Source organism: Trematomus bernacchii, unplaced genomic scaffold (assembly GCF_902827165.1).
Source record: "Trematomus bernacchii unplaced genomic scaffold, fTreBer1.1, whole genome shotgun sequence".
In the NCBI taxonomy this organism is placed as follows: domain Eukaryota; kingdom Metazoa; phylum Chordata; class Actinopteri; order Perciformes; family Nototheniidae; genus Trematomus; species Trematomus bernacchii.
The window spans coordinates 4799748-4817655 of record NW_022987573.1 but is presented as its reverse complement, the minus strand read 5'-3'; the positions used below and the strand labels follow the sequence as shown (position 1 = coordinate 4817655).

The 17908-nt window shown below is 40.7% G+C and overlaps 3 protein-coding genes and 1 pseudogene across 9 annotated transcripts in view; all 4 read left to right on the top strand.

The window, feature by feature from the left end:
• Positions 1-690: 690 nt before the first annotated feature.
• Positions 691-5468, top strand: LOC117479366 (serine/threonine-protein phosphatase 4 regulatory subunit 2-A-like). Of its 3 annotated transcripts, none has more exons than XM_034126296.1 (9): positions 691-794; positions 1517-1598; positions 1756-1926; positions 2143-2236; positions 2349-2386; positions 2559-2633; positions 2856-3005; positions 3385-3629; positions 4303-5468. In XM_034126296.1, the coding sequence occupies exons 1-9, from the start codon at positions 761-763 to the stop codon at positions 4602-4604; spliced, it is 1191 nt and encodes a 396-aa protein (XP_033982187.1). In that variant the 5' UTR covers positions 691-760; the 3' UTR covers positions 4605-5468. The 3 variants fall into 3 exon arrangements, with proteins under 3 accessions (XP_033982187.1, XP_033982189.1, XP_033982188.1); XM_034126297.1 differs by having other exon boundaries at positions 694-794; positions 1731-1926; XM_034126298.1 differs by lacking the exon at positions 2559-2633.
• A 1457-nt stretch (positions 5469-6925) lies between these two features.
• LOC117479430 lies at positions 6926-16903 on the top strand (annotated as a pseudogene).
• oard1 (O-acyl-ADP-ribose deacylase 1) lies at positions 8554-10321 on the top strand. Its single transcript, XM_034126451.1, has 5 exons — positions 8554-8839; positions 8994-9159; positions 9649-9707; positions 9815-9927; positions 10050-10321. The coding sequence occupies exons 1-5, from the start codon at positions 8699-8701 to the stop codon at positions 10195-10197; spliced, it is 627 nt and encodes a 208-aa protein (XP_033982342.1). The 5' UTR covers positions 8554-8698; the 3' UTR covers positions 10198-10321.
• Positions 10697-17908, top strand: part of LOC117479482 (synaptotagmin-2-like) — a 61627-nt gene continuing 54415 nt past the window's right edge. For 2 of the 5 annotated variants that reach the window (XM_034126450.1, XM_034126445.1), the window contains exons 1-2: positions 11773-11890; positions 11992-12058. The gene's annotated coding sequence lies outside the window, so the exon portion shown is untranslated. The other 3 variants (XM_034126448.1, XM_034126446.1, XM_034126447.1) reach the window with 3 other exon arrangements.

Genomic DNA, 17908 nt, shown 5'->3' with positions numbered 1-17908 from the left:
ACATTTTGTAGTGGTCAAATGGCGGTACTACAACTTTCGTGACGTTAGACCCAAAAATACTTTCCCCATTAACTTACATTGGGAAAGAGATGCATTTAAATTGCGATAAAAGCTGAATCCAGAGTTATTTTCTCTCTCCATTCTGACTGAACCGAGAGAGGGACATCGGAGGCGGGGCTTAAGGGAAAACTCAAGTGCGCATGCTCTATAGGCCCACAGACGGGTGCTTTTGCTCTCGAAAGGCAGGCTATTTTGGCTTATCGCCACTGAGCAACTTTCATAGGAATCAGAATCAGAATACCTTTATTAGTCCCACAGAGGGGACATTTGCATGAACGGGGTCCCGCTCCAGTTGTCATCCATGATCTCACCAAGAATTAAAACAATATAGTATCACTATTAAAAACAGTATGATGAAAAAAAAAATCGAAACTAATTATGTAACATATATTTAAATGAAGTTTGGATTCATAACTGTATTATTATCTTTTTCTTTATTAGAATGTATTTATTTAATGTAATTTTGTTTTACTTTTGTCTACCCCTGATGTGAATTTGTGTGTACACAAATGATATGATGTTCATAAATGTTCTTTAATAAAAAAAGAAAAATCCATGATCTGAGGTTGAACTGCAATCTTCTGTTTATGTGAATACGTCATTTTGTGACATGCGCAGTCCGCCCTACCAGCAGCTTTGTTGGGTTGCTACATGCTACTGCTAACTAGCAAGTATTTCCTGCCTGTGACTGGACACAGCTATGGACATCGACGCGTTATTGGAGGCGTTTCAAGGTAATATTTACAGTTATTTAAACAAAGGCTATGTTTTTGTGAATGATTTTGAAATGTGTTGTTATGCCTTGAAAGAGTGCCTTAATGCTTGCTAAATACATTACGTGCATTACCTCAATTTAGCTTACTAACAGCGATTAGCGTTGAGAATAACCACCTAGGGACATTCTGATCTGTCTCTGCATGGCCTAGTTAGTGTAATGTTATTCTCTGCAGGAAATACATTCACTGCTTGCTACACTTTCGACCTATGTATTACCGGATTGATAGATTATGTAAACAGCTAGCTGGGTAGCATCACAAAACACAAGCTAACTTGACCAACTTTTGCAAGAACTTTCCTGTTAGGAAACTCAAATTGGTGTTTGACGATTATATGATGTTGTGTTTAACTTGTTTTCCTTGCCTCTCCAGCACATATTCACTAAGTAATTGACACGACAATAATTTGATCATTGTTAGAGTAGAATCAATATGCCTGAAGTAGCATGAAATGAAATGTGGTTTAACAGCTTTGCAGAATAATTTCCAGAACAAATTCATATCTAATTGCAGAATGGGCTTCTGGCTTGTTTTGAAAAGTTCCAATTTTAGGTTAATGTTAATACAGGTAAAACAATCTTTGGTTCTGTTTAGTTCAGGTAGGTTGGTCCGGTCGGTTGAGATATTACTAATCAACTTATTAACTATGTTGTTGTTATTTTGCTTGTGGGCACTTACAGAATTTGAGAAGAAAGGCAAGAATGAGACCTGTCCTGAACTAGAGCAATTCTTGGGTCATGTTGCCAAGACGGGGCAACCAATGTGAGTAGTAGTTCACACACATACATCAGATCTACTGTATGAGAAACCTGCCTGTTGGACTCATTCTGATTCTTATCAAGCTTTTTGTTTAATTCTTTCCAACACTTTTCATTTTTTCGGTATGACATGCAGTCTTGCATTTCCAATATTTTTCCAGGATCTCATGGTCGCAGTTCAAAACGTACTTTGTGTTTAAATTGGAAAAAGTCATGGATGATTTCCATGCTTCAACACCGGAACATAGAGCGCCACATAATCCCAATGTGGACTATGTTCCCTTCGAAGAGATGAAGACGAGGATCTTAAAAATAGTGGATGGTTACCATGGGTGAGTAAAGCTGATAATAAGCCACTTTACAAACTGCAAGCAACCCTGTAGATGTCGACAAACAGTCAAGATTCATAAATAATGTGTGACCCAGTCTGTTCAGATCGATCCAAGTTGTTTCTCATTCAGCGCTGCCAGGATTTGGCAGTGTTGATGCTGGCTGTAAAACGGCTATGCGTTGCTAATCCTAAAGATATCTCTTGATCACATTTCCAGAATCCCATTCACCATCCAGCGTCTATGTGAACTCCTTATGGACCCCAAGCGCAACTACACAGGAACACATAAGTTTCTCATGGGTTTAGAGAAGGTGAGAAATAAGTGTTTTTTCTAGAGATAAACAATATTCATGCATTTAGTTTGAACTATTTGAAACTTTGAATTAAATTCTAATACACACTATTTTTTTAAATGTTTTGCAGAATGTAATGGTGGTCAGCTGTATGTACCCCGCATCAGAGTAAGTATATCAGCTGTTACGCTTTTGCTCCCTTTGCTCTGCTGCCTGCAGTACTCCTGTAAAGCTGCTTCTGGTGCACATTGACAGCTCCCTTGACTTTGTTGATTCAGTCACAATTACAAAGTGACCATTAACAGCTGGTATTTTTTGTGCCTTTCTACTTCTTTCGAAGGAAAAATGGGGCATCCAGTGTAAACAGAATGAATGGAGTGATGTTTCCTGGTAACTCTTCTCTATATTCAGACAGGTGGGAGCCACATATTTGTCAATGATTGACTTCCACAAATATAAAATATGCCTCATACACCACACCACCATGTGGAAAGTTGAATGAGGCCACAGTAAGGGCAGATATAGCTTGCCTGTCATTTTGGGTTTGACTATTTCTGCTGATTTGCCATTTTGTAATATGAATTGTGTGAGAAATGATGGCTAAAAGGTACTCTAAACTGATCTCTTGTTATTGCAGTCGAAATGTAAATGGACCGGACACACCAAAACCGCTCACCAGACCAAAGCTGTCACAGGCGTCCTCACTTTCCTCCAACGGACTCCCAGACTGTACAATCAGTAAAGAGCCAGAGCCAACCACAGAGGGGGCGGAGGAGCATCTTAGGAGGTGAATGAAAAAAGTGTTGTACATATGTGGCATTGAGTGAGTGTGAAGTGTACTAGTAACAACTCACCCTAATCTCTAGAAAGGTGGCCGCAGCCATTTACATTCTGGAGAAAAACCCTATGTATTTCTTTAAACCAATCACAATTAAAACTGGGTGGTGCCAAGCACAGGATGCAGCAAAAATATATATAGTGGAAAAGAAGATTGTTTATTTGGGATGCAGAAACACTGATGATATCTGTCAAACCCTTACATCCATAATCACATGCTCTCAAGACCCCATCATTAACAGACTATACAGAATATGAGCTACTTATTGCTTTAAAAGTAAGTATATCATTTCACCAACTGATACCCTGTGTTTCTGTTCTTTCTGCAGTGATTCCTCGCCATCAGCAGGTGGTGTTACAACAAGCAGCGGGATAAAGAACAAACACCCCGAGGAGGAAGAGGAGGATTCTGAAGCGGACAAACGTGAGGTCAAGAGACTTAAGTTTGACCAAAAGAAAGAGGATGAAACGGGAAGTGGAGAAAAGGAATCTTCTTGTTGTAAAGAGTCAGAGAGCTCGTCAGAAGACAAAAGAGGAACATCTTGTAAAACACATACTGTTTCAGAGGATGATGGTAAGTGGGATCTTCTCTGAAGGATGAATGAAAACATTATATGGTAGTAGCTTCTTCAATATGTATGTTTGTGGTTTCCCTATACATATAAACAAAGGAATGACTAATTATTTATTTATTCCACACATGGCAGTTATTTTAAAACAAAACATGTACACTTTACAAAACATGTACACTTATACTGGTTTTTAATTTTATTGTTTGCGCATTGTGGAAAGGAGCAAGGAGAAGAAAATCTTATTTGACCTGCCCCTTCTTAAAAAACAAAACAAAATAACCATAAAAAAGTAAAATAAAAGCAATATTCTTTCAGTCACAGCTGCTTACAAATACTGAAACTAATTACGCTTTCTTTATACATTTTCTTAAACATAAAAAATGTTCTTACTTCAAATAATTCGGCAAAGAATTCCACTTCTTTACACCAACTACAGACACACATCTGCTTTAAAGTAGTGCGTGCAAACTGATGCTTAACATTTAATTTCCTCCTATGATAATCATCCTTTGAAATTAAAACAAATTAGTTTTGTATATTTTCTGGCAGTATTCTGTTTTTTGCTTTATGCATAACTAAAGCCGTCTGTAATTCTATAACATCTTTACATTTTAACAGCCTATAATGAAGATGACTGTTAGCAGCAGTCTTAATATTGTCCCTTCTTGTCCTCAGAGCCCAGCAGCACACAGACAGGACTTTCTGAAGGGGAAGAAGAATCGTCTGAGAAGGTAAAGGACCCAAGTCTGGCAGAGGTTAACACTGTGGATCCACCTGAGGCTCCATCAGAGAAGAGTCCAAGCGTCGAGGAGGAAAATACGGAGAGCAGCAGCAGCAGCAGCAGCAGCGATGGAGAAGGTCTACCCGGCGACAAGCAGCTCCCCTCTTCTAGTAGTTCACCTGACTTGTCAGCAGAGGGCAACGCTGACAGTTCAAACATTGCAAAGACTGAAACAGAGCACGAGGAAAATGACTAACTTGAGGCCGCCTGCCAACTGACTTTTTTTTTACACTGTATGATATCACACAAAGGGTATTTACTCATGATGTCTGTGGACTTCAGGACCAGGACGGACCTCAGATCCCTCACTGAACGATCCCTCAAATACTCAAAGTCTACACATCAGCTGGTCGTAAAACTGGAAGGAAAGGATTTCAAGATTATGGAGACTTTTTTCACTGTTGACTAAAACTTTTTCTAACCCTTTATTCATTGATTTTTATATAAGCATTATAATTTAACCTTGATAAATGATGTATAGTAATTTCATTACTCTTAAGTCCTTTGGCATGTATTTCCAAAAAAGATACATTTAGCATTTTGAGTTGTGTCTTGGCCTCAGCATAGTTGTTTTGACTATTTTTCTGATGAATGTGTATGAACACATGCCATTAAGAATGCGCAGCAACACTTCATAGGCGTCAGATTTTTCTATGAAGCACTTGTATTGCTTATTAAAATTAAATCGCACTTGTTTTCATTAACCCCTTGAAGGATGTGGAAATGTCATAGTTTTGCTTTCTCACTTTAAACGGCCAATGTAAACACAAAATATTGCCACTAGTCACCAGTTTGGTTTTTATAAATGAATGGTTTGGCCATTTCTGCATCAAAATCTGTCACACAACACAAAGTACTTTTACACTTTCTGTATGTAATACCTTAGTTGTACAAATATCTCTTTTGATAGCTTGGATTTTGACAGTACACATCTGTAAATGTTTTTTTGTAGACTTGTTATACATGTCCACTGCCTTCATAACACTGATAATTGCTGGAAATTGAGTGCTTGAGCTTGTATCATAGTATTCGTGGAAAGCAATAAATGCTAAAATTCAAACTGTGGTATGCTTGGTTAATATTAAGGTGTTTGTTTTCTTGACTTGCAAATCCAGTTTTGTTTCATAACTGCAGACCAATGAGGGCCACTGAATTATTTAGATTGACCTTTAGCCACGCTTGAGGTGTCCCCCTTGAAGTCTTCAACCTCTTTAGCTACATGGGCGACTCAACACCCCCAAAAAATCCTCTTGTCCAACACTATGTTCCCGACTGCTCACCTGTGAAACTAATCTGTCTTTAGCTGGACTTTGACTGGAATGCTGGCAACATATGTTAAAGTTCTGATTGCAATGCACACCATACCATAATGAGCAACATGCATAATGAGGTTTTTTATAACATGCCTAATGTACACACATTCATGAATCCCTGAGGTTGAATTATAATGGTCTCCTGATTTTTAATGTAGCGCCATCTGGTACAAACCTTTCCAATGCTTTGCTTTATGATCAAATGCTTGCAATTGATGTTGGTTGCTTATCTGATAAATGTGTTGATGCTAATACGCAACAATAGGTTGGTTAACAAGCTCAAATTAAACCTGCTTTGATATATATATATATATATATATAATAATTGTACGTGAGAATAATAATAATCACTTGAAGAATATATCTAGTGACACCTCATATAGCCTTATAAGCTATGATTATCACTATCCTGTCGTCAGCAGAGGAAGGTATTAGACCAGTCCAAGCTCTCGCCTGTCAACAATGGCTACCACTAACAATGACACTCTTATTGTAATGTCAATGCAGGTATTTCCAAATTTCCATTGACTCATTTGCTGACCAACACTGAAATGCTTTCTAGATGTTTCCACCCATCTTCCTAAAACACATAATTACCCTCTTGGTGCCTAGTTGTAATACCCCTCATCACTGAATTTAGCTACATTTATTATAGGCTTCAGTGAGACTGCAGCAGTCGGGTAAACAGTAATCAGGGTAGCAGAAAATAACATGGCTTATGAAGGTCAAAGCTGTCAGGGATAACAAGACTCTTGGCCTGTGTGAAACCCGAGTTTACTTTAGCGCCTTTAACTTCAAACACCACCAAGTCTTTAGACATACTGTGCAAACATATATTCATAATGTTTGTGTGTTTATACAAAGCTAACAGATGTATTTTATAGCTTAAGTAGGAAGTAGGGCCACAAAGAAATCCACTCATGATGTCTGTGAACTAAATGATTTTAGCCATTTCTAATCCTTTATAATGTGATCCATAACAGTCCTCCTGACTACAATTACAATTCCACTAGTGTGGACTATTTCGGTAATTTTGAAACATTTGAAAACATTTGCACTAAGTTTGTTGCAACAATTGGTGCGATAGATAGCTGAGGGCTCCGTGGATGTCGTAATGTAGAGGCAAGCTTTAAAAGTCACCAAGGTCAAACGGTTTCATGTAATGTAAGAAATTATTTCAGTCTTTGAAGAGAAGATTTCCTCAATGGGTCGGCGCCTAAGCGAGGACAGTGACCCAGACAAGGAAATCGATGTGGTACAGCCGTTCTTATTATACATCCATGGGCACAGCTGCAAGAATAGTACAACATAAATGTGTTATGAGGTGCCAAAGTGGGACTCTTCGTGCACAAGTTTAAGGGATTTTTTGGTGTAAAAGATAACAAGGAGGCTGCAGATGTGTGTTCTTCAATATTTTAGTAACAATTTATTGAGGAAATGATCGGCAGATAAATCCCATACTGAAAGCTATGCGTTGTTTTATCCGTGCATATTTCTTTATACGATGAATGAATGATATGCTATAACATATAGTGAGAGCAAAAGCTTTTGTAACTTATTTCCTGTCCCTCAAAGTCTATTTATCAACTGAAAAAGGCCTGCCATGGAAAGCTGGCTGAAAAATGCAATCTGCTGACCCCAGACCAAATGGTTGACCGGATATTTGAGCGGGTCGATGAAAATGGAGATGGTGAGTGTTTGTCACAGATTTCTGACAGCTTAAAATGCTTCATGAATTATTCAAAGGGTCTGTGTCAGGCTGCTGTAATGGCTCTGTGGGATGATAATGGTAATGTGTGCCCAGATAAAAGGAAGTTTTGTGTCATGGCTGTGCAATGGTCGTCGTCTCCATACCACCATTTTGTCAACTCAGATGATGTTGCAGATGGACATGCAGTGTTGTGTTATATTGCAGTTTCTCTGTAAAAGATATAACAAAAGTTAGCCTGACATTGTTTACAAAATAACGCTTGTTAAGGAGCAAACACTTTATTTGTATTGGTTTAGGTTCAACACTTTGATAATATTAGATTTGACCATATTTACCTATGGTCTACACAGCTCTTTATTTGTCTGTAATTAATAGATGCTACAGATATTTATGATTGTATTTTCTTGTGCCATGAAAGTAGCATAACAGGGTTCAATAAACATGAATGAAGCCGCCACATGGTGTTTTTACTGATTTAGGATGTTTAGACCAATTCTCAGGATGGTGTTGGTTATGGAGGACGGAACATGGCGTAAGTATAAATGCATAAATAAATGTATGAATAAAAACATGAATAAATAAATCAATAGATAAATAAATAGACGAATAAATAAATGTATAAATAAATAAATGTGGAAATAAATACAGGAATAAATAAATAAAATAAATGCATAAGTAAATATGGAAAAAAATAAATGAATGTATAAATAAATACATAAGAGTTGAGAATAAAACAGAACACACATTATTATAACACACATTATTTTTTCATTATAACTATATTTAATGTATTTATATATGTTTTTAATTTTGTGTTGTTATAATTTTTTATGTATTTATTACAATTTTTTCTTTCTTTTATTATTGTAAGTTTTTGTATTATTTTATTATTATTAATATTGTATCAATATTAATTATTATTTTATTATTTATTGTCTATGTATTTATTTTTTTATTTGTATTTTTTTGTATTATTATAATTTTATCTTTGATTAGTTATTTATTTTGAGTTAACATTTGTACCTATTCCTATTGCTCGGATCCAGTCAGCTGACATGGGACAGATCATGTGACCCAGCTGCTGTTTTGTTTAATTTATACCACAAAGTATCGTGTTTTCTCGCGAGAGGATAGGCATATTCCGTGGCTGCTCCAGCTTCAACCATGTAAAGTGACTAGTAAATGAGCTATCCAGAAGCATACCGAAAGTACCTTTATTCAGCATTAAAGCGACCACCTACAGTCAACTTTTTGTAAGTTATATTAATGACGCACTATAAGCTAGCTAACAAGTCTCTTAGCAGTTTTTTTGAGTGTTCAAGAAAGACACACCGAATAACTCACCGCTCAAGTGTTCAAATTATGTCATCTGCACTTGAAAGACCAATCAACACTGACAGCGCTAAGGTAAAGCTAATACCTACACGAACAAAATATATAATTATCTTGGTTTTACATGGGATGTTTCTATCATAGTTTCCCTTCCTATGCACCAGTGTTTATTTGTTGTGCTATCATTGTGCTTTCACCACACGGTGCAATGCTGCCCCCTGCCGTCCAGCCCGCAGAAGACCGCTGGTCAGTGAGCTATGTGACCGGGGACCTGTTCTCCTGCCCCAGGGACGAGGCTCTGGCCCACTGCATCAGTGAGGACTGCCGCATGGGGGCAGGCATAGCAGTGATGTTCAAGAAGAAATTCAAAGGGGTAGAGGAGCTAAAGGAGCAGAGTGAGTCAGCCCTTTTATTAAAAATTAATCAGGAGTGAAGTGTCCTATTTTTGGGGGCATCGATTTTTTTTGCCATTTTGGCATCATGTTGTTCTGCACAGAGAAGCAGCTCTCAAAATACTGGATGCTATTCTACACAGTATCCCACATCTATTCTGTATCAGTTGATACTGAAGTTGGATCATCATCCCATCACATGACAATATTCTTGATGCATCATTTTGTACACATTTATCCAAAATGCATTCCCCCATGTTTGTCTTCTTTGGTAACTGAAGGATCACCACTAACATTTTAAATCAACATCTGTGACATTTATTTTGCACAGCATGAATTCGTAATGGCTTCTTCAATAATGCTTTCAGTTTCGGGCTTCAAACAAACATGCCTTGAGTTTGTATTATGAGTTTCATTATACAAACTCAGGCAAATATGCGTTTGTATAGTGTCTTATTCTGATGGGAATATTATCTTTTTATCTCCAAACAGAAAAGCTGACAGGAGAGTGCGCTGTTCTAAAAAGAGAGAGTCGTTTCGTCTACTATCTGGTAAAGATGTAGCAGTTAATTAGAATTTTTACCTATGAAATCTCAAATTTTAACACATATGTTGTACTTCATATTATTACTGATACTTTTCTGTTATGCTAATAAAGATTACAAAGAAAAAGGCCAGCCAAAAGCCCACCTATGACAGCCTGGCACAAAGCCTGGAGAACATGAGGTCACACTGTGAAAGTAACAGTGTAACCAGAATATCAATGCCTCGGTTTGTATAATATTTCAGTCATTTAGAAATACCTAGTCATCCAGGGTTCAAAAGCCACATTTTGCTAGATAAATACTTTATTTTGAATGTGATGCTTTGTGTTGTCTCTCCATTGTTTACAGTATTGGTTGTGGCCTGGATAAACTGCAGTGGAAAAAAGTGGCAGAGATACTGGAGCAGATCTTCAAACCCACAAACATCTCCATCACAGTCTACAGCCTCCCCGAGAGACCAGAGAGCAAAGTGATGAAGGACAACATGCTCAGATGATTGATTGAAAAGTTAGTTTATTGACATCAAAATGCAGTTTTATGTTCTTGTTCCACATGTTGCCATTTTTCAGTGGACAATTGTATAGAAAACTTGAAAATAAATGTTTTTTTGCACTTCAAAAGTCAACTCTAATTTATTTTGCAAAAAAGATACTGATCAACTATTATCTGTATCTACAGCCACTTATACCCAGTTTAAGCTATTTGACAAGGTAACAGCTGCTTTCCACACACACATCTAGATTGCTCACTATATGCAGATAATACTGGCATTTGTTCACCTGTCCCTTCTGCTCACATGGCATTTCACAACAGGATATTGAGCTTAACATATCAGGCATCTCTATATTTGCACATTCATCCACCAGGGCAATTAGGTTGTTGATTGAGCAAACAGTGTATTTGTATTTCTCCGTGGGCGTCGTATAACTTCTAGAGTGCTCATTGTTGCCTCTGCAGATGGACCAAGTATTGATCTGCTTTGGTATTGTTCTTCAAAGCAGCTGGGACACATGGGAGGCACCAGATGTGAGTCAAAAGAAAAAGAGTGGCAGGAAACCTGACACCACAAAGTCAATCACACACATACATTTTCCCCGGGATGACAAAAGCCTTTTAACACGAACTGAAGTGGAAAGCAGAGGGCTGATACGGCACAATCTCCATTTAAAGCAGTCTATCACATTAGTTGAAATAATCTAACTGAAGGGGGCTCCATTTAATAATCTGACGACGTGTACTTCAGGTGTGTGAGTAATTATAGTGGACCTCGGTGGCAGTGAGACTGTCTGAACAGTGTCAGTAGTTTGCCGTCTGTGACCCTCCCTCTCTCCTTTGAAGCACCTTCAATAATTCATGAGGAAAAGGCATTAACCGCTGTACACTGCGGCTCCCCCCCCCCCCCCATATATCCACGGTTGGCTGGAAGACTGTACTTCGGCATCACTGCAACCAACCCCCTCTCCTCCTCCCTCTCCTCCTCCCTTCCCATCCCCCTTCTTGCCTGGCAATTAGACTCCACACTGCAGCAGAGCCACGTTGCCACGCTGCAGTGCATGCAGGGAAATCTCCTTTCATCTGACCCGCTGCATCCCCTCAACACGCTGCGGCTGGTGCGACTGTGCATCCAAATCTAACCTGTTTCCACCAAATAGCCCCTTCCCCTCTCTTTGTTCCCGTGCAGCTTCTGCTTGTCCCACTGCGGTCCAGTGATTTCGACGCCGATGCTCTCCCCCACTCTCACTTTTCTCTCCCACACACTCCCCCCACCCTCCTCTGTCCTCCATTCCCTTTTTTTTCCTCTTCGCTCGATGCGTATGAAATTGCACAGCTCAGCATTCTTCTCCACAGGCACTTAGGCAAAAAAAAAAAAAAAGGAGAGATGAGCAAGGCGGGAGGGTTTCTGATGCACCACACAACTGGCCCACTTCCAATTAAAGAAGAGAGCTTATGTTATTGAAGAGCAGCTTAGCCAATCAGGAGGCAGTGCAGGCAAAGACAGCAGGAAAAAAGCAGCAGAGCGAGTGGGCAAGAGGAAGGGAGAAAAAAAAACTGCAGTGTGTGAGTGTGTGTAGTTTTTATCCCTCCCCTGAGCAGATCTTTATCAATTTGTGTACTCCAGTCTTGGGGTGCATTTGAATGGGTGCCTGTGTGTGTATATGTGGCAGAGTTTACAGGAGGACAGGGTAAAGGTGTGTCCAAATGGCTGTGTTAGACTCCTGACTTGTTCATTCTAAAACTGGAAATAAGAGAAAGTAAGAGAAGGTTGATCATTTTTCTCTCTATCTCAAAGTGTCTCGGAGCCTGTGGAGAAGGGGAAGAGCTTCGGTGTCCAGAGGAGAGCGACCGGCCAAAAAACGGTAAGCAGCTCCGTTCTCCTCCTACTACAGGCATGCTGTTTTTTTTAACACTTTTGAAGTTTTTCTTTGGGGGTATCCCTTTCATCACTGTTTAGCTCATATGCCCTCTTTCACTAGGCATCACATTTACATTTAAACATCATACTTTAATTATCGTTTTTTGTCATTAAAATACTTAACAGAAAAGCAGAGGGGGAGTAGAGAGAGAGGGAGGGGGGAGGTTAGTGCGGGACTCCCTGATGCTTCTAGGCAAGTTTCTGTGCACACGGTTCTCTAGTGCTGCAGTATCCCATTACATCCCTGAGCGGAGCTGCCTCAGCATCCAGCCAGTGTAAGACGCACGACTACAATCAGATACATATTTCAAAAAGAATCACTGTCACAGTTTGAACTTATTTTTTTGTTCCCTGGATGGGATAAGAGGAAAGTGTTCTCCCTTATACTGTGAATGCGTTGATAAGCTTTAAGTGCTTCAGCCCATTTTAGATTTATAGTATATGCCCTCCCTGTGTATTCTGGGAAATATTGGCGCTGCTTAGATAACAGATAGATTTGGCCCTGATAGTGTTTGAGTTCTGGTTTTGTTTGTCCACTGCTCTGGGACCTTTTTTAGTCTGAGATGCAGCAAAAGTAGACTCTCTGGTTGGATGAATGTACAGTGTACAAAAAAAGCGGGGTAAAATAAAAGTAGTAGTTGTCAAATGCGTACTTATACACTTTGAAATATGGTTTATGATTATTGTAAAATGAGCTCAATTGCTCAGTGAAAGACAGATGATTCATACTATCACACATTTCTGCTTTTTCCCCCCAGTATTAATTATCACCTTATTCAAGCACATTCGCAGTTTATTTATTACATCCCACCATCTTCTTTTCTTTTTTTTTTGGACGTCTGACCTTCATCATTTGTGAATGAAGATAATGCTACTGTCCAGCAGTGGGCAGTGTGTGTTTCTTCTGTAGGAAATGTGTGTGAGCACTGGCCTGCTGCAGAATGGGAGGAAATAATGGACGGACTGGACACAGTGTATTTTGTGTGGGCACGCTGGAAAGCGTCGTCAAACCGGATAAAGTGTACAGTTTGTACCGCTGCTTTCATATTACATGGCCGGGGGGCTTATACCTTTCACCCGCAGATTGTAGCTATAAGACGACCATTAACCTGACCGAACTCACTGATCCTTGTTAGCTGTTAAATGATGTCTAAATTATTCAACACAGAGTTATAGGCGGGGATAAGGAGAGGGCTGGGGAGGAAATGGGAGTCATTTCAGCACCATGGACAGATCCCAGCTCCCTCAAATACTTGAAAGCAGACCAGTGTTTAGGAATGAGGGTTGTATCAAGGCAAAGCTAATTCTTCTCATTATGCTGTTTCAGATGACCTAATAAATCTTCTGGCTGCACATATTTCTAATTCCCAATTTGATGTGACAGTCTGCTGTGCACATCTGCTCTTTTCCTTTTCCAGTTGAAAACACTTTTCATTATTCATGCCCCTCTCCTTTTCTCGAACACAGTCACAGAGGTGTTGAAAACTCAGTTCTTAGCTGTTTCCTTTCAGAAACCCCTTGTCCTTCCTGCCCTTGTCCACTTGTGTTATCACTATACGCTCAAGTTGTGACTGCCGGTGCTGTGGTATTGTTCCACCTTCCTTTACCACGGCAAAGCTCAGATGGACACATGCTGCGGCAGCAAAAATCTTTCAGGTTTGACACTTGCTTATTATATGGATCTATATCGGGGCTAGCTCTAAATCTAATGCATATTACTTCAATAAAAGGCAGACTGTATACACACGGTGTCTGTGAGTGGACAGTTAGTCATAATGTTTCCCTGAAATCACATTTAAAACATTTGAGGATGGTGCTCAACAAGAGTGGCGTAATGTTATGTAATTCAAAATGAAATGTAAAACCTGTAATGGCAGCTGCCCCTATAGCTCTGACTCCTGCTGTCACAAAAAGGCTTTGCTTCATATCATGGTTGAGAGCGATCAGCGAAGTGTCTCTGCAGGAGACCACCAGCACAGTGAGAAACTCATTCAGAAAGCAATGATTAGAACCATGTGCGCCTTAATGGAAAACGGAAATGAGACCCCTCACTGTTCCTAAGAATTAGCCAGTATCCCCCCTCTAAGATAGAAGCAAGTGTCAGAGATGGATCGGATTTAACCACCGATTTATGGGTAGTTCAAAATCACAGACCTGTATTCTGGGATTCACATCAACGTATGTGTAATTCAGTGTGATCGCAGCTTCTCCAACCAGGCTGTTCAGCATCGCAACATAAACAGTGTGGGCCATGTGTGAGAATTTACCTCGGCAAAAGCTGGATAAAGAGCGCTTGCAAGTTTCATTTGAAAGTTGACATTTTGTCTACTCCTATGTTTGCACATGAATGATGTACTGTAACTCTTTTCTGAGATCGGTGGGTTTCTTTTTGGGGGAATGGAGCAGCTGCTGGGCTCGTCAGAGCTCATCCTGCATGTTTGACACCCTCAGTCCCAGGCTGTGCGACATGGGTGTTTGGTTTGCCCCTGTAAATGATGGTGTGGGTAACATAGCGGAGCAACAGCGGCTGTCTCTGTGACCTACTACAGTTAGCAACAATGCCCAAACTCTCCATATTAGGGCAGGAGAATAGGTACTGTAAAAAAACTCACCAAACAAGCAGAAACTATGTTGTGCTGCTAATGTTAAACAGATGAAGTGTGCAGATGGTTAAGGTGATTCGACCTTGTTGGTGATAGGAGAAGGACACGTGAGAAACACAGTGGAGTGTTGTAAAGTCAATGTGTGTGTGTGTGTGTGTGTGTGTGTGTGTGTGTGTGTGTGTGTGTGTGTGTGTGTGTGTGTGTGTGTGTGTGTGTGTGTGTGTGTGTGTGTGTGTGTGTGTGTGTGTGTGTGTGTGTGTGTGTGTGTGTGTGTGTGTGTGTGTGTGTGTGTGTGTGTGTGTGTGTGTGTGTGTGTGTGTGTGTGTGTGTGTGTGTGTGTGCCCTCTCCATGACCAGGAGAAGAAGGCCCCTTTACTATTCTCTCAAGGGAAAGGTTACAGGACGTTTTTGTTATACACATATTTATATAAATGTTTGCTTGTCAAGTGCATGTGAAATGAACACTATAAGAGCTGATGTTGTACACATGGATAACAGACATCTTAGAGTGTGTAGAAAATGGGTTTGAAAAGGACTGAAAGCAACGAGAGGAAAGGGAAGTGAGGAATGTAAGACAAACGATACGAGTATAGGCGAGAGATAGAGCGAGGGATTGAGAGGTTGTCAGAGGCAGAGCTCGAATGGAGGAGAGTGGGTGTGCATAGCAGAGCTACGAGCACTGCAGTACATTGCAGTGCCCAGCCCCCGCTGCGTTCTCTGCTCACCATCCGGTTCCATGCACTGAGAAGACCCCTGCACGGCGCAGAAGGCAACCTCGCAAAGAGCTTTTGACCTGACGCTGTACATTGTGGTATTTTTAAGATGCACAGATTTTTGAAGGCGTGATAATAGACACGGTGTTCATGACAAAACAGCCGACCCGCGCCTGCCAGTGCACGTTCATGTAGAGAGAGGGAGTCGTTGATTCACGCTCCCCCTGGATTATGTAAGCCTATAACACATTAACTATACCCGATACTAGCCGAATGATCCTTCCTTCCCTGGTCGTGTCTTCCTCATTAGGAACATCTGCCTCGCTGTTTGCTTGTGGTACCAGTGGTAGCATCTTTGCAAACAAAGACACAGACTTTATTGAGCTTATTGAAATGGAAACAATGGAGAGACAAACAACATGTGCCTTTAAATAGCTTCTGTGTGTATGCCTGTGCTTTGACATTTCGTTGACGAGGCTCTGTGTGGCGAATTACAAATAATGATGCCATGAATAGCTGCTAAGACCTTTATGTGATGTTGCCTATTGCTTTAAGGAAAAAACGCTATTTATTCAGTTTGAAGTCAGGACGTGCATGAATGAGTCACACAGGCTAGCCTGACACTGAAGTTGGATTAATTATACAGCCTTTTGGCTGGCCTAGCTGACACGCCATCACACAAACACATGTGTGCAGATGTGAAATGAATCTTAATCACGTGAAAGCTCTAGGAAACCAAGGAGAAGCTTGTTTCTGCTTCCATAAACAGTTGCTACGTTTCCATCCCACTGCCTGCCTGGGGGGTGGACGGCTGAAGCGTGAGAGCGTCCCTCTTTATACGTTCTCCCTCCTCTCTGTTGATGTAGCTGATTCACGTTGCGTAGTGTGGACTCTCTGCTTCCTGTGACAGGGCCTGATTGTGTCTCTCGCTGTGTTCGGGAGTAGCTGAGTCAATTACACCTTGCCAGACAGGTGTTTGAGCTGTTAAGTGTGTTTGCCTCGGCACATCACACCATGTTTGCTTCTGATTTGCACAGAAATCAGCTCCAGGCTTTGAAATTGATAAAGCAAAAAAAGAATAAATGCTGTTTGTGAGTCACGCTGCAACCAAAGATAGTAATCCAACGTGTAATTATTCAAAATGTATTCGTTCACATCAAATGTGTCAGATGTGCTGAATGATTGTGTTTATAACGGTGCTGGGAAACACATGTAACAAATTATGTGTAGGACATTTCATGAAAGCTTTAGAAATATATGTGTCGCCTTGACTTCACAGGTAATGATTCTTCTTATCTCACCTTGCAAAATGTATTGAGAAAATAAAACATATCTTTCTGCTACAGTCATGTCTTTATTCCTTTCAACTTTTCAAGGTTAAGCATGGAGGAAGATGCCGTTTTCCGACTGTGGATGGCTGAGAATGTAGTCATGAAGGGAAATATAAAGAAACACTGGTTTGTAGAAGACTGAGACAGAGAGAGTGGGAGACAAACGGCAGAGTATTGTAGTGTGGGTGAGCTGCAGTGGGGATTCGGAGTGCTGCATTGAGCTGCATAATTAATGTTAAGGGGGAGGAGCTACAGGCGGAGATAACTTGCCATGAAGAACAAGCCGCTGCATCCCTGCTATAAACAGAGCCACCTCGTATTTCCATGTGAGTGTTTAATCACACAGAGGAGGGATATTTTCATGCAGAACCAAGGAGGCACACCGGTCCAGCTCCGTGTCCCCGTCCCATCTGTCCCTCGGCCCTCAAAGCCAATCACTCTCCTCGGAGCTGCGTTCCCCCGGCCAAGTGCCTCAATGCTGGCTGCACGGCTCTGTTAATCATCCAATTTGTAGCAAAGCAGCTTCCTATATGACACATCTGGTGTAACTCTCATCTGGTCTGTCTGAATTGGACCATGAGGAAGGAGGAGGAGGAGGAGGAGGAGGAGGAGTGGGAGTGGCTTCATCCGGCAGGACGGTGTTATATTTAGTCCTCTCCTTTACAGATTCTAGGTTGTTGTTCAGTGTTATCTACGTGGTGAGAATCTTCTGAAACTCTTTTCTTGTAGGAGACCCGCTGTTTTCAGGCTCTTTGTGCTCTGAGACAATCTCTATTATTCTCTCCTCAGTTTTATTTTTAAACTCCCTGCATGTTAGACGTCTGCCTGTTCAGCCCTTCTCTCGGCTCACAGTGGGCACATGGATTACGTATGCACATGCATGCACATATTTGACAAAGATGGAGTCAGGGTCTTCAGGGATCACTCTTGGATGTGAATACATGTTTATAAAGGCATGTTTGAAACACATCCAGGGCTCAGGATGTCTAAGGGTGTTGGTTTTTGGTGCTGTCAAAGCCCAGGAACCGGTTTAACTCCTGTGTCTCCGGGGCGATAATGCCTGGCCGCTGATCACATCTCTCTCTCGCTGCACTGCTGGCACCCCTGTCACCTAACCTCATCATCACTGTGGCTGCTCCCAGTTCTT